This window comes from Oryx dammah, unplaced genomic scaffold (assembly GCF_014754425.2).
Source record: "Oryx dammah isolate SB20612 unplaced genomic scaffold, SCBI_Odam_1.1 HiC_scaffold_11, whole genome shotgun sequence".
In the NCBI taxonomy this organism is placed as follows: Eukaryota; Metazoa; Chordata; class Mammalia; order Artiodactyla; family Bovidae; genus Oryx; species Oryx dammah.
The window spans coordinates 43,412,601-43,427,569 of NW_024070195.1; the positions used below are offsets into that span (position 1 = coordinate 43,412,601).

The 14,969-nt window shown below is 45.1% G+C and overlaps 1 protein-coding gene across 1 annotated transcript in view; it reads left to right on the top strand.

Moving 5' to 3' along the window:
* Positions 1-215: 215 nt before the first annotated feature.
* Positions 216-14,969, top strand: part of LOC120869857 (HLA class II histocompatibility antigen, DM alpha chain) — a 14,959-nt gene continuing 205 nt past the window's right edge. Inside the window, exons 1-6 of the mRNA XM_040249156.1 lie at positions 216-3,397; positions 8,720-10,244; positions 12,129-12,413; positions 13,826-14,104; positions 14,316-14,444; positions 14,794-14,969. The exon at positions 14,794-14,969 is cut by the window's right edge and continues 205 nt beyond it. Of these exons, the coding sequence (XP_040105090.1) occupies positions 10,046-10,244; positions 12,129-12,413; positions 13,826-14,104; positions 14,316-14,444; positions 14,794-14,798 (897 nt within the window). The 5' untranslated portion in view covers positions 216-3,397; positions 8,720-10,045 and the 3' untranslated portion in view covers positions 14,799-14,969. The remainder of the gene's footprint in view (positions 3,398-8,719; positions 10,245-12,128; positions 12,414-13,825; positions 14,105-14,315; positions 14,445-14,793) is intronic.

A 14,969-nucleotide genomic window follows, 5' to 3' on the forward strand; every position in this document is an offset into this window, starting at 1 on the left:
GTGTTAATTCCTCATTGCCTGTGTGATAAAGTTCAAATTCCTGTGCTGGCCAGAAACGTCTGCCTACCTATCCAGCATCATGTCTAGCCACTTGTTTGTGGGCCCTATACTCCAGCCATATCGAACTGTTCCCCAACACGCCATTTTGTTTTACACTATATTTTACACACACTGCTCTCACTACATGAAATAGGCTTTTTTGCTCAGTCCATGTAAGCCCAAATACCATCATCCAAAAAGCCTACCCTTGCCTTCCAAATTGAGATGGTGTCTCTTTCTCATAATTGCACCTTTCACAGTGAATGGCATTTATGTGAGCCACGTTTCCTCTCCCTTACTTGATTTTGATCCTGAGAACAGGTCCATGCTATAGTCTTTAAAACAACAACAGCAGCAAACTTCCAGCTTCTGGCTCAGGATCTGGCCAATAAGAGGTGCTCACAGAGTATGCAAATGTTGAAGCAAGTTGATGTTTAAGTAAGTATGTGACTTAGGTAAGATTGTAATGTTTGTGGTTGGGGGCTCCATGCGTAGTGTGGGAGAAGTAGTTGTAGTGAGACAAAATTATTGTTATCAGATAAACATTTGAGACACTGGGGTTGTGTGAGAAAAGACAGAACAGAGCAGGTCATTTTCACAGAGCATTGCAGTTCAGTCTGGCCAGATAGAATAAGTTACAAGAAGTAGAGCCAGAGGAGTCTGGAAGGTACATTTATTTGAGGCAACATGATGAATTCCAGTGCTGTTAAGTTTGGACCTAATAGGGAACCACTGAAAGTTATTGAGCAACAGCTTGATCAGGATTATATCATTGGATAGGAATTCTATCTTCATATCTGTGGTGGCTATCACTGTACCTGTTAATAAACACCAAATAAAAATGTCAGGTTTTGGAAGGAGATGAAGCTAGTGGTAGCTAACATTTATTGAGTTGAAATGTCTCGGACCCTATTAAAAGTGCTTGAACTTTTAATGTGTATGAACTCTTCTAATCCTTGTAACCCTATAAAGTAGATTCTATTTTTATCACTCCCAGTTTTCAAATGAAGGAACTAAAGCAAGAGATATTAAATAAACATGGTTACATGTTTAATAAGTGTCTGGAGTTGGGATTTGAACCCAGGAAGTCTGCCACTGAATGGTATGTTATTCTGGTTGTTAGGCTAAGGGATCAAACCAGGTAGGGGAAGCACCAAGTCCTAACCTAAAGTCTAAGGTTGAGGTTTGAGGAAAAAAGATAGGTAGAGGTAGATTTGGGAGTCACTTTTGAGGTATAGTTTGAATCTGTCATGCAGGTAGGTGAGATTTGTAAGGGAGGAAGTATGGGACAATTTAGTTGTAGGTTAAACATCGAGATCTGGGTTACATCCTCACACAGGCAGCAAGAATAGGAAGTGGAACCAGTGGAAGAGCATCAAACAAGAAGGAAAAGCAGAACAATGTAATATGAGCAACCCAGAACAAGAGAGGGCTCCAGTGAGGAGCTCATGTTTACAGAATGTATGACTAATCAGGAGTTTTTTAAGCTTGTCTGTGCTATGGACTTGGGCAATTTGGTGGAGCCTTTGGACCTTGTCTGATGATAATATTTGTAAGGGCATAAATAAAGTATGCAGTTATCAAAGTATTTAAAGAACAGAGTGATCATCTAGTAGTATGTATTCCCTTACTAATAGAATGCTAATACATTAAATGATTTATTTCAAGTCTAACAACTCATAATTGTAGAGAGAACCATTTTGAGACTGTGATATGAAAATGTTAATTGATGGTGATCTCTATTGATGACAACATTACAGGTACTGTTGATACTACAAAGACTTACTCTTTTCATTGATAAAGTTAGGTTTCAGTTAGTTAGATGTTCTTAAAAATAAAGGTGGCTCTTTTTATTCTATCCAGGTTCATGGACCCCTGAATTTTATGGCATGTGGGCTGCAGGTTAAGAACCCTTGTTCTTTTCTTTCTTTTTTGATTGTGCTGTACAGCTTGTGAATCTTAGTTCCCCAGCCAGGGATCGAACCAGGTAGGGGAAGCACCAAGCCCTAATCACTGGTCTGCCAGGGAGTTCCCAAGAACCCCTATTCTGATTGAACGAGGAGACAAGATCCTGCACAGGGTGTGAGAGCATGAAGAAAGGGGGAAAACTCATTAGGTTGGTAATTGGGGATTGTTACTGACAGTGGAGAGCAGTTTCTGTCATCTAGGGATAGAGGTCAGAGTACAGTAGATCTGAAAACCCAGGCCAGGTAATTCAGACTGAATCTTGTAGAAAGGGAGGAGCTGCTTAATTTTTCTGAAAGGAGAAGCTAGAGTTACTTTTATAGGAAGATTTACTTAACAGCATGAACCATGGATTGGCTTTGGAGAGACTGGAGGCAGGTCAGGAACCACAGCATACATTCACACATGAAATGAAAAGGAATAAAGTTGTCACAGCATTAGAACTAATTGCACTTAGAAACCTCACTGTGGTTCAGGAGGCCCTATGTGGTCTTGCTTCTTCCTGCCTCTTGCCTCATATCTGTCTGTTGTCTCTTAATCACTAATTACTATACGCCAGCCACACAGGTCTCCATGAAGGAACCAGCCCCTCGCCTGGCTCAGAGCCTTCTCTCCTTCCCACCGCTTCGCTAACCCCTACTCACACTTCATATCCCATCATAACATCACTAGGTTCCATTTCAGTTAGTCTTTCTATGGGGTCTCAGTTCTTTTCCTTTATGCTGCCTTTTACAGTTTGCTTTTGTAGGCTTGTGTGTTTACTTATTTAATGTCTCTAGACATTAGAGATAAGTTTTTATCAGATTACAAGTTTGATCATGTAGGTGCCTGGTGCCCAGCATACTATCAAGTACATAGAGGACAGTCCATAAATATTTGCTAAATAAATGAATGAACCTCTTTGAGCCCAGGATTTCTTATTTATATAATGGTAATAGTAAATTCCAACCTTGTAGAGTAGTTGACAGCATTACTATATTCTGATAATACAGCCAAAAAGGAAGAATGAATATGGATGTGAAGAGATACCCAGAGCAGGAAATGAAGGGAAGGGTGAGAGCTGGGTGGCCAGGTTTACTCTGGGCTGTGGCAGAGGGGAAGAAGAAAATGGGAAGAGGGGTGGTATGCATGGGGAAGGCAGTGGGAGTGAAGATGTTTGTAGAGTGGCCCATAGACATGCCTGGTGAGATTTACTGTTGAAATACCAGTATTAGAAGAAACTCATTCATTTAAGGCTTGAAGGTTCTTCCAGGCCCAATTTTGCACCTTCAGTAACCTACAGCCCATTTATTCATATAGTGAGCAGTCACTTGCTGGTGGGCTTTCTTGGTACATGCTGAGAGTGTTAAAAAGAACAGGATAAGATCCCTTGAGACCCTGCAGTGGGAGTGAGGTGACTAAAGCAGACATTAACAGAATGATAAAATACAGATGGAAGGGCAGGCCAGTGCTATGGACACATACTGAGGCGGTCCCTCATCTCCACTGGGTTCCAAGGCTTTCTGAGGGAGCTGAAATTTCAAAGGACTAATACAGAGATAGATTAAGAGGGTCCCGATCATTTAAGTATCATGTTAAGGAAAGCAGACTGCAGAGAACTATTGAAGGTTTTCATATAAATATGATGTGATCAAATGTACTAGTAAAAAGATCCCATGGCAGTACTGGTAAATGAGAGATTGGAGGCAGAGAGATCAATTCTAAGAAAACTGCAGTAATCCAGGAAAAAAATCTAACCACCGAGGGCCTGAGCCAGTAGGAATGGAGGACAGACTCAGGAGATTCGGAAGAGGTAGGATCGATAGTGCACAACTGGACAAGATGGTTTGAGGAAGATGAGGTTGTCAGACTTGACTCCCACATTTGTGACTCATCTGATTGGGTAGACAGTCAGCCGACACGCTGAGCTCTCGAAGACGGGAGCTGGATCATGCTGGGAAGGGAAGCTGGTGAGGTGAGTTTTGTAGATTTTGAGATAGAAGTACATTCAGTGTAGTAATTCCTGAACTTAATTTGCCTAAAAATTCATTACTGAACATTTAACAGGTGTATGAGACATCATGTAAAATAGGAACGTAATTTTAAAAAATAAAAGCACAATTTGAAAACCACAAGAGTGCTTTCTATTTCAAACTTTCTCTTAGACATTTTTGAGATAGTCAGGGGGGAAAAATGAACACAAGACTGGGTTAAGTTAAGCAATCATTTTTAATTTTGTTACTTGTAGTGATAGTATGGCAGTTAAGGAAAATTTATTATAGATACTCTTAGAAATGTTTCCTTGTGAAATATAGCATTTAACCACTCTAGGAGAATAGATGTAACAAGAATGGAAGACTTTTAGCATGTTTAAATTATTGAAACTTCCAGCATATAGGGGGAGACTTCCCTGGTGAGCCAGTGCTCAAGAATCTGTCCTGTAATGCAGGGGAGCAGGGTTAGACCCCTGGATGGAGAACTAAGATCCCACATGCTGTGGCGCACCTAAGCCTATGTGCTGTAGCTACTGAGCCCGTGAAGTTGCCCGGTCGTGTACGACTCTCCGCAGTCCCATGGACAGTAGCCTGCCAGGCTCCTCCGTCCACGGCATTTTCCAGGTGAGAGTATGAGAGTGGGTCTCCATTTCCTTCTCCAGGGGGATCTTTCCGACCTGGGGATTGAACCCAGGTCTCCTGCCTTGTGGGAGATGCTTTACCGTCTGAACCACAAGGGAAGCCCAACTGAGTCAAGAGTTTGTTCACTGAAGACCTGATGCAGCAAAATTAAAAAAAAAAAAAAAGTGTGTGGGGGTTTACTATTTTGTGTTTGTTTGAAATTTTCCATGATAAAAAAAAAATTTCAGGGACTTTCCTGGTGGTTCAGTGGCTAAGGCTCTGAGCTCCCAATGCAGGGAGCCAGGGTTCGAACCCTGGTCAGGGAACTAGAGCCCACAACAAGAGCCTCTGCAACTAAGACCCAGAGCAGCCAAATAAATAAAATTTTAAAAAATTCAAACTTGGTCATAGATCCAAAGGAAATCATTTAGTGGAATATAAATATTATAATTAATTAATCAACACTGAGTCAAGTCATAAAGTATATTTTGAATTTGTGGCAAGACCTGTGATAGACCAGAAGTCATCAAGTAGATGGTAGATATCATTTGGGAGTTGACTGGGAAATGCTGTCTGAATATTTATACGCAGATTTCATGTTATGTTTATGCCTCAGGTGATCTCATGCCATTGTCTGGGATGCGGTATGTTCAAGATAGCTATGTTGTGGTTGTTTGCTTTGTGATAATTCTCTTTTCTTCAGGAATAGCTCTAAGACATAGAGATGATATTGTGCCTGGCCACCACTAATTGATCCAGAGGTCCATACCTAATACAAGCTGAGACAGTCAGATTGTCTCTTGTAGCAACATGAAACTTGAAAGATAAGATGCTGGAGGCCTTTGAAGATGAGGTATATTAATGGCAACTCAACCCCTGCTGCTAAGGCCCCTGTGACTCCCCTTCCTGAGACTAGCTGATTTATCCCTTTTGATTTTGTGAGCTAGCTCTATATCCATCCAATAAATCTCTCCTTTAAGGGGCTTCCATGGTGGCTGAGAATCTGCAGGCTGAATCTGCCTGCAATGCGAGAGACCTGGGTTCAATCCCTAGGTCAGGAAGATCCCCTGGAGCAGGAAATGGCAGTCTACTGTGGTACTTTTGCTTGGAGAATTCCATGGACACAGGGACCTGGTGGGCTATAGTCTCTGGGGCTACAAAGAGTTGGACACAACTGAGCGACTGATGGGCTTCCCAGGTAGCTAAGCTGATAAAGAATCCACCATTCAGGAGACCCCAGTTCAATTTCTGGGTCAGGAAGTTCCCCTGGAGCAGGGACAGGCTACCCATTCCAGTATTCTTGGGCTTCCCTGGTGGCTCAGATGGTAAAGAATCCACCAGCAATGCAGGAAACTTGGGTTCGATCCCTGGGTTGGGAAGATCCCCTGGAGGGGGGGGCATGGCAACCCACTCCAGTATTCTTGCCTGGAGAATCCCACAGACAGAGGAACCTGGTGGGCTACAGTCCATGGGGTCATAAAGAGTCGGATGTGACTGAGCGACTAAGCATAGCACAGAGTGACTAACGCTTTGACTTTTCACTTAAGTTAGCTAGGATTGGTTTCTGTTGCTTAAAATCAAAATAACCTGATTAAATATAATTATTACATAATAAAAATTACTGTATAAACATCTTTGTTGTCTTGTTACCTCTGTGTTGGAATACATTTAAAAATAAAAACTCCTACTATCAAATTTACATTTACAAAAATTTCTTGTGGGACCTATTTTGTGGTGGGTACAATTTGAGAACCGCTGTGTACAACATCCGAGTGGAGATGCCTAAAGGCATCTCCTTTAGGTTTGGTGTAAGGATGGTGGAATCAGCAAGGTCTGAGCCAAAGAGGGGAATTTGGAAAATATCAGCAAATAAGTGGTAATGGAAGATAAGTGAGGGTAAATGCCATCGAGAGCAGGTATAGAGTATAAGAGAAGAGGATGAGGACAGAACTCCAGGGACTTAAGGGTTAGCTGAAAGGAGTCCATAAAGGTGACAGGATGCCAGAGAAGTTGGAGGAAAAACTAGGAGAGAGTGCTGCCAGGGATGCCAAAAAATAAACCATTTTAGGAAGCAGGGCATGGCAAACAGTGTCAAATGTTGCTGAGACTGCAAAGAGTCCATTTGATTTAGCAACACAAAGATGTTGAACTGTTTCATTGTTTAGGGTTAAGGATTAAATGGCAAATATGAAAGAGATGGTTGCCCACAACTTTTTCAGGAAACTTGGCTCTGTCAAGAAATAGAAAATGGGGCAGGAGTACAGACACATGAAGGGCTGGGTGTTAGAAAGCCGGGACCTATTGGGTTCACAGGTATGAGGGCTCTATTTTCAGAGGCGTTCATGTCATCAAAGACTGAGTTACTGGGATACAGAACTGGCCACCTCCTCTTGCCTGTAATTCCCACTTCCCTAAACTGATGACATACTATTTTTGAGATATCTATTAATGGAAGTTGTTGCACGGTCCTGGGTGGAAGAAGAATTACATAGAGGGAAGGGTAGTTATAAATGTTTTAACTTGTTCCCATTTGTACAGGGAAAGAATAGTTAACCACAGCCTTGCCTCCATCTTAATGATGGACGGTTGACTTTCTCTGCATGCTGGACTTGTCTACACTGTACTCTTGGTGGGGAGCTTGGATCCTCTTTGCCTTGTGCCTCCACCCAGTGTATTGCAGTGTCTGCCCCCACGTGTTCCTAGACCTCCCACTAATCCTCATGCTCCTCCCCCAGACTTCCTCCTGAACAGTGTTAATCTGAGACACGTTAATGAATTGCCATCCCCAAGGAGGACTGGGGCTCTTTGGAGGGTGGGTTTATTTTGGGTCCCCTACCCTATTTCTGACCACACATAGAACCGTGTGCGGCAAACTATGGTCTGAGTAATATTCAGCCCATCTGCTTTTATATGGCCCGGGAACTCAGAATGGTTTTTTGTTTATAAATGATTGGAAAAAAAGTGAAAGAATTGGGGACATCCCTGGCTGTCCAGTGGTTAAGACTTTGCACTTCCAATGCAGGAGACTCAAGTTTGATCCCTGGTCAGGGAACGAAAATCCCACATGCCTTGTGGTACGACCAATAAATAAATGATTTGAAGACTGCCTGACTACCCTTGCTCTCTCCTGCCGCCCCCCCATAAAAAAAGGATTATATTTTGTGACTCATCAAAATTATATGAAATTTAATTTTCAGTGATTTACTGTCTGGTCCTTTATAGAAAAAGGTTGCTCACTCCTGGTGTAGAACTGTAGGTGGCCATGTGCCATCTGTCTCCACTGATAGTTTTGGTGATGTTAGTATGACAGAGACGGTGAAAGCTGCTGTCGTATCCAACTCTTTGCGACCCCATGGACAGTAGCCTGCCAGGCTCCTCTGTCCGTGGAATTCTCCAGGCCAGAATACTGGAGTGGGTAGCTGTTCCCTTCTCCAGGAATCTTCCAAACCCAGGGATCAAACCCAGGTCTCCCTCATTGCAGATGGAATCTTTACTGTCTGAGTCACCTCCTCTCTAATTTCCTAGGGCTTTCCTAGTGGCTCAGATGGTAAAGAATCTGCCTGCAATGCAGGAGACGTGGGTTCTATCCCTGGGTTGGGGAGATCCCCTGGAGAAAAGAGTGGTTACCCACTCCAATATTTTTGCCTGGAAAATCCCATGGACAGAGGAGCCTGATGGGCTTAGTCCATGTTGTAGAGTCTGGTTGCAGAGTCGGACACGACTAAATGACTAACACTACTTTCCTAAGTGGTGAATCTTCCCCACCATAGGAATTACTGATGGATTAATCCACAAAGGAAGCCTACCCCAACTCTGGCATTCTACCCACCACCAGACACACATTCACACACATGTATGTACCCTTTAGTGTTTGGGGATATGCAGAAAGTCATGGGGGAGTGTTTGAGACTGTTACGACTGCTATTGTTTGTTTCTCAGAAGGGAGTATGGATTTTGAAAGGACCGTGTTCACATAGATTGATTTTTAAGATTACTACTTAATTGCCACATTAGATTTTTCTCACTGCCTCCCCCTCAAACCCCTTCTGTCTTTCTTTTTCTTCTCTATCATACTTGCAGCATATACACTGACAGTTTCTTCCTCGTCTCCCACTTCTCAGCCCACCACAATCTGGAGTCCACTCCCACTACAGTGCTGAAACTGCTCCCAACACGTTTATCACCCGTCTCATAACTGCCAAATCTAAGGACGCTTTCCAGTGCTCCCTCGACTTCCGAGCAGCCTCCGACCATGCTGACCTCGCCCTCGTTGTGGAGCGCCTCTGTTTCTCCGAGTGCTCATCTTTTCTTCTCTTCGCTCCCGGGGTGCTCCTCCTGCCACGGGGTTCATACAAGTCAGTGTGTTCCGGTGGCCTTGCTAACACTCGGTGTCGGCGCCACTGCTTGTCTCCTGTATTGTGTTCTAGACTGTTCTGTCTAGGAGTCTGCGAGGTGTGCGCTTCCCAGCCTTCCTGGGAGGTTGACTTCCTGTTAGATTCAGTAGGGGGCATGGGCTCATATTTATGCCTTAGGCAGGAGTTTCAAACTCAGGACTTGGAATAGGCTCAGGTTTTCCTCTGGTGCTGGATATATGGATTGTCTTGGACACTTAGTCATCAAGAGGTGGAAGGGGTGGGAGTAGCCGACTGTGCGTCCTTCTTTGCGTTGGATGTCTGCCTTAAAACTAGGATCCTGCATGCCGTGTGGTGCAGCAGGAAGCAAGGAAACAAAAACCCCACCTGCCTTCTGGTGTAACAGAGTCTATATGATCTAGCTCTTGCCTAAATTTTTAGCTAATTTTAAATCAACTATACCCCAATAAACTTAAAAAAAAAAAAGATAAAAAAGTAACTCCTAAAAAAAAAAAAAATCTAGCTCCTCTTGACATTCCGCCTTCATCCCATGCCTGTTACCAAACAGGAACACGTGAACAACCTCCAACTATTACAGTCCAACTATACAGAGGTCTCCAAAGAAAGGAGCTCTGAATGCCTTTGACCTTCACCCCTTTGCCTGCTCCTTGCCCTGGGTGTTTTTTCTCTCCTCACATTCTGCTGGCCTGTTTTTCCTTCAAGACTCTTATCAGCCTTCCTAATTACATCCCACCTATTCCTCCATCCTCGAACAGTCTGAAGAGCCCTGCGTCTGGGTGAGGGGGTGGGGTTTGCTATGGAAAAATGAGCTTCCTCAGTTTATTATTTGGCCACGGGGTGGTGCTGCTCAGAAGAGTCCCTCGGTCTGGTTACAAGCGGAGGCTGACAGCCAGATACTAAAGAGGGATCCCCACCAGGAGGCAGACATTCCTCCACTGCCTCCCCACGACGCCAGCTACACCCCAAGGCTGGCCGGGTGAAAGAGCCAAGTCCTAAGAAGGTGGCTTGCTCCAGGTCTCTCCCCAGCAACTAATAACGTCAAACCCTACACTTTTTGTGATTGGCTTATCCAGAATGACAAGGGCAGTGGTGGGAAGTGAGCTGGAGAAACATGATCTGGGAAGGAATTTGGGGACCTGGGTCAGCTGGCTGGTAGTTCCTAGCCCCCCGGGGAAGTGTGAAGATATGGATCATGAACCGAGCCAGGAAACTGAGCTGCTACGGCTGCTCTCCTTTCTGTGGCTGCTGCCCCTGTCCTGGACCGCCCCTGAAGGTATGACAGTACCTCTCATTGACTTCCATCCTGATTGGGGTAGAGCCTAGGGAGCCGGGGTATTTGAAAGTGACAAGAGTGCTTAGTAAATGGTGAAAGTGTGATGAGAGAGCAAAACGATAGCAGAATTGGGAAAGAGAGCCATGCTATAGATGGATGGTAAACAATGCCAGAGGTGCTTCGTAGATTCCACTGAAGACAGTCTCTTGAAGCAGAGATTATTACATCCATTTTCCAGATGAAGGAAATGAGACTCAGAGTTTAAGTAACTTGGGCAAGTTCACCCCTTTGGTAAGTGGTAGAGCTGGGATTTGAACAAAACAGATGTCATCTCCACTGTTCCTACTTAGGAACCCTGCACTCTGAAATCAATTCACCTTACAATTCTTGAGAAACCTCTTAACTTTATTGGTCCTTAGTTTCTTTCTCTGAAAAGGATGGAGTGGAATGGAAGAAGAACCTGGAAGAACCCTCTTACTCTGTCTATCATTCTGGGTATTGGGTTTTGAGTAGAATCTTTCTGGCTGGGGAGATTCCTGCCAGGAGTTTCAAAGAATTAGGGATTATTTCCTGTAGCTATAGTACTATTCCCCCAGTCCTGTCTTTGCAAGATCTGCAGGGCTGAAGGAGGGAAGACATATTCAGAGAGGCCTGGTGCCAATGAAGTGCCTGAAAAGAAGCCTGGAGAGTGGTTTTATAGTCTGCCATGGACTTCCCTGGTGGCTCAGATGGTAAAGTGTCTGCCTACAATGCGGGATACTCGGGTTCAATCCCTGGGTCGGGAAGATCTGGAGAAGGAAATGGCAACCCACTCTAGTATTCTTGCCTGGAAAATCCCATGGACGGAAGAGCCTGGTAGGTTACAGTCCATGGGGTCACAAAGAGTCGGACACGACTGAACGACTTCACTTGTGTGTGTCTGAGTGTAGGGTAGGGCACTGTTGTCTATGGCTTAGATCACCATTCTTCCATCCACGTGAAGACTGGAAAACCCATATAGGCCCTTCACAAGTCAACAGGATGGCCTTCTGGGAATTACACAAAGGTCTCTTCTGTGGGAGAAAGTAGTCCTGTGCCAGGACTTCCCAGGTGGGGCTAGCAGTAAAGAACCTGCCTGACAATGCAGGAGGTGAGTCCTGCCTGGAGAATCCCATGAACAGAGGAACCTGGTGGCTACAGTCCATAGGGTTGCAAATAATTGGACACGACTGAATGGACTTAGCACGCACACACACAACTCTGTGCCAAGATGCATGGCTTGGTAAGCAAAATGCAAGCTGAATTTCAGCCACAACTTACCTCCTTGGCTGGGTGCTTTGGGGCACAAAAATACAGTCAATGCTGCGACTCTGTCAACTGAATTTGTCACTTTAGATCCTAGAACCTTTTACTTGTTACAGCTTTAGATGGCTGATGTTTTTATGGACTGGGAAAGTTTGGAGAGATTCTGTAATTTCCTTTTCGCCCCTATTGGGAGGCAGAGCCTAAGTGACAGACACAAGAGAGGTTGTAAACCCACTACTGCCTGCCTCCTCCCTGGAGCAAGTCTTGCCATTTTCTTTTTTAAAAAAATATTTATTTATTTGGCTGTACTGGATTTTAGTTGAGGTAAGCAGAATCTTCATTAGGTTATGCAGGATCTTCCGATGCAAGTGGATTCTCTAGTTGTGGCGCAAAGGCTCCTGAACTATTGCTCAGTAGCTGCAGTGCACAGCCTTAGTTGCTTCTCCGCTATGGGACCTTCGTTTCTCGACCAGGGATCCAACCCAAGTCCCCTGCATTGCAAGGGGGATTCTTAACCACTGGACCACCAAGGAAGTCCCTTGCTGTTTTCTAAGCTGAAGGGGATCCCACCTCCCTGAACCCCGCCTGTCTCTTTTGCAGCTCCTGCTCCAGGGTGGAGGGATGACCTACAAAACCACACGTTCCTGCACACAATGTACTGCCAGGACTGGAGCCCCAACGTGGGGCTCTCTGAGGCCTACGACGGGGACCAGCTTTTCTCCTTCGACTTTTCCCAGACCATCCGAGTGCCTCGCTTGCCTGAATTTGCTGACTGGGCTCACCAGCATGGAGATACTTCCAACATTATGTTTGACAAAGATTTTTGCCGGATCATGACCGACGAAATTGGCCCACAACTTGAAGGGAAAATCCCTGTGTCTAGAGGTCAGGGCATTTTTCTGTAGAGGTGGGGAGGGGAGCTGCCCTCTTAACCTCATTATACACTGAATTTTTCCCTTTCACACCAATTCCCCATCTCTCATGCTTTCTGGTTCTCCCCTTGAACCTTGATTTTTTTTTACCACCCATGGTCTGCACTCTGTTTTTGTTGTGGGCAGAAGAAAAGCCGCTGGGGTGTAGTAGGATTTAAAACTATGGAACTTGATAAATTTAGCAGGGACCAACTGATGCCTTCTGACTGTTAGCATTTGTGTTATGATTGATGCTCAGCAAGATAGAAGGGGAGAATGGAAGTATCTGATGATGTGTCTGAATTTCATTTTATTTATTTATTTTAAAACTTGAGTTTATTAGGAAATACTGATGGATCATAGTAGATGAAAACCCTAGCTGAGTTAACGAAACGGTAGTTAACTGCCTTGGTAAACTAGGCTTAACTACATGGATTAAGTAAGCTCTGTTAATATTTATTTTCTTATTCTGCCATAATTGTTTGGACATCACGATGTGTTTTTTTAATTGGAATATAGTTGATCCACAGTGCTGTGCCAATCTCTGCTGTGCAGCCAAGTGACACAGTCATGCACACGCATACATTCCTTTTTTAATATTCTTCTCCATCATTGTTTATAACAGGAGATTGGATATAATTCCCCATGCCACACAGCAGCACCTTGTTGTCCAACCGTTCTAAAGGAAATAGTTTGCATTCATAATGTGTTTTAATGTACATTTTTCAAGATTTAAACAATACCACATCAAAACTGAGTTGACATTAGTTGGATGACAAGACAAGGTAACTTAAAAAACATATATAGATGTGATCAGCATGTCTTTCAAATATGTCCAAACATATAGTTCTTGAAACTATCCTTAAAATCAGTTTCAATGTTTTTTTACCAATTGGTTCTTTTTTTTCTGGTGGTTACCTTTATTTCTTAATTTTTATTTTATACTGGAGTATAGTTGATGTACAATGTTGTGTTAGTTTTAGTTGTAAAGTGGTTCCCTTACACACATACATATATTCATTCTTTTTCAGTTTCTTTTCCCACATAAGTTATTGCAGAATATTGAGTAGAGTTCCCAGTGCTGTAAAGTAGGTCCTTATTGATCATTGATCTTATATATAGTAGTGTGTCTGTTAATCCCAAACTCCTGGTTAAAATGTGCCTGCATTTTTAATGAGAAGACAGCTCATGGTCAGGAGTCCCCCGTGCGGTCCAGTTAGGATGGCGGGGCCGGTATGGTCTGCCTCTGGTCCAGGTCTGATTCTTGCCTGGGCAAAGACCTCCCCCAGAGCCCCAATTCTTCGTCTCTCCTCCACGTGCCACGGCCCCTCCATAAACGGGGGTCCCATCTGAGCTTCCTTCCCTCACACCTCAATCCCCTCACAGGGTTCCCCATCGTTCAGGTGTTCACACTGAAGCCCCTGGAGTTTGGCAAGCCCAACACGCTGGTCTGTTTCATCAGTAACCTCTTTCCACCCACACTGACCGTGAACTGGCAGCATCAGTCAGCGCCCGTGGAAGGAGTCCGGCCCACTTTTGTCTCGGCGGTTGATGGACTCACCTTCCAGGCCTTTTCCTACTTAAACTTCACACCAGCACCCTCTGATCTTTTTTCTTGCATCGTGACTCATGAGATTGATGGCTACACAGCAATCGCTTTTTGGGGTGAGACCCTTCTCCCTGGAAGCCTGGTTCCTTTGTGGGGCCAAAGAGAGGGGGACCCATGGGAGGGCTTCTTTCTCCACCTGGCCCTTGTTCAGGCCGTTTCCGCTCTGTGCCGACCTCAGGCTTCCCAGCCTCAGGGTCTGCCCTGTCGTAGACAGCCACGGCATCCCCAACCAGGTCTCAGGGCTGATCAGCTCCCCTTTTTCTCCAGTGCCCCAGAACGCGCTGCCCTCTGATCTTCTGGAGAATGTGCTGTGCGGCGTGGCCTTTGGCCTGGGTGTGCTGGGCATCACTGTTGGCGTGGTCCTCATCATCTGCTCCCGGAAGCCGTGCTCAGGGGGTACGTTGGGGCATCTGGAGGGGGCGGGAGAGCCAGACACAGTGGCGCACATGCGAGTTTGCCGGGGGCCGTCTTGTGACCCAGGGAGCACACAGTGGCCCTTGGGTGGGCAGGCCTGTATCTGCACACCCATCCTCCTGGTTGAGGCCCTGGCTGCCCATACACAGTTACAGGTCGGGAGGATGTCTGCATGGGGGAGGAGCAGTGGGAGAGCTGGAGGAAGGCGTTTGGAGATGATCTAGAGACGAGGAGAGAGCAACTTCTGGATGGTGTGTTGCTGGTGGGGAAGGGCCTTTGGGGATGAGAAGGACCCCCCCGATGGATTTTCTCCGTCCTTCTTTCTCCTCAGGCTGACTCTTCCTGACCAGAGTCTGATGCCAACAGCTGCAGCCATGCAACCAGGAGGTGTTCAGGTTCTCACATCCTGACCAGGATCTCTCCTTCTCAGAGCAGGAGGCCCTGGGACTCCTCTGGGGTGTGTGTGTGTGTGTGTGTGTGTGTGTGTGTGTGTGTGTGTGTGTGTGT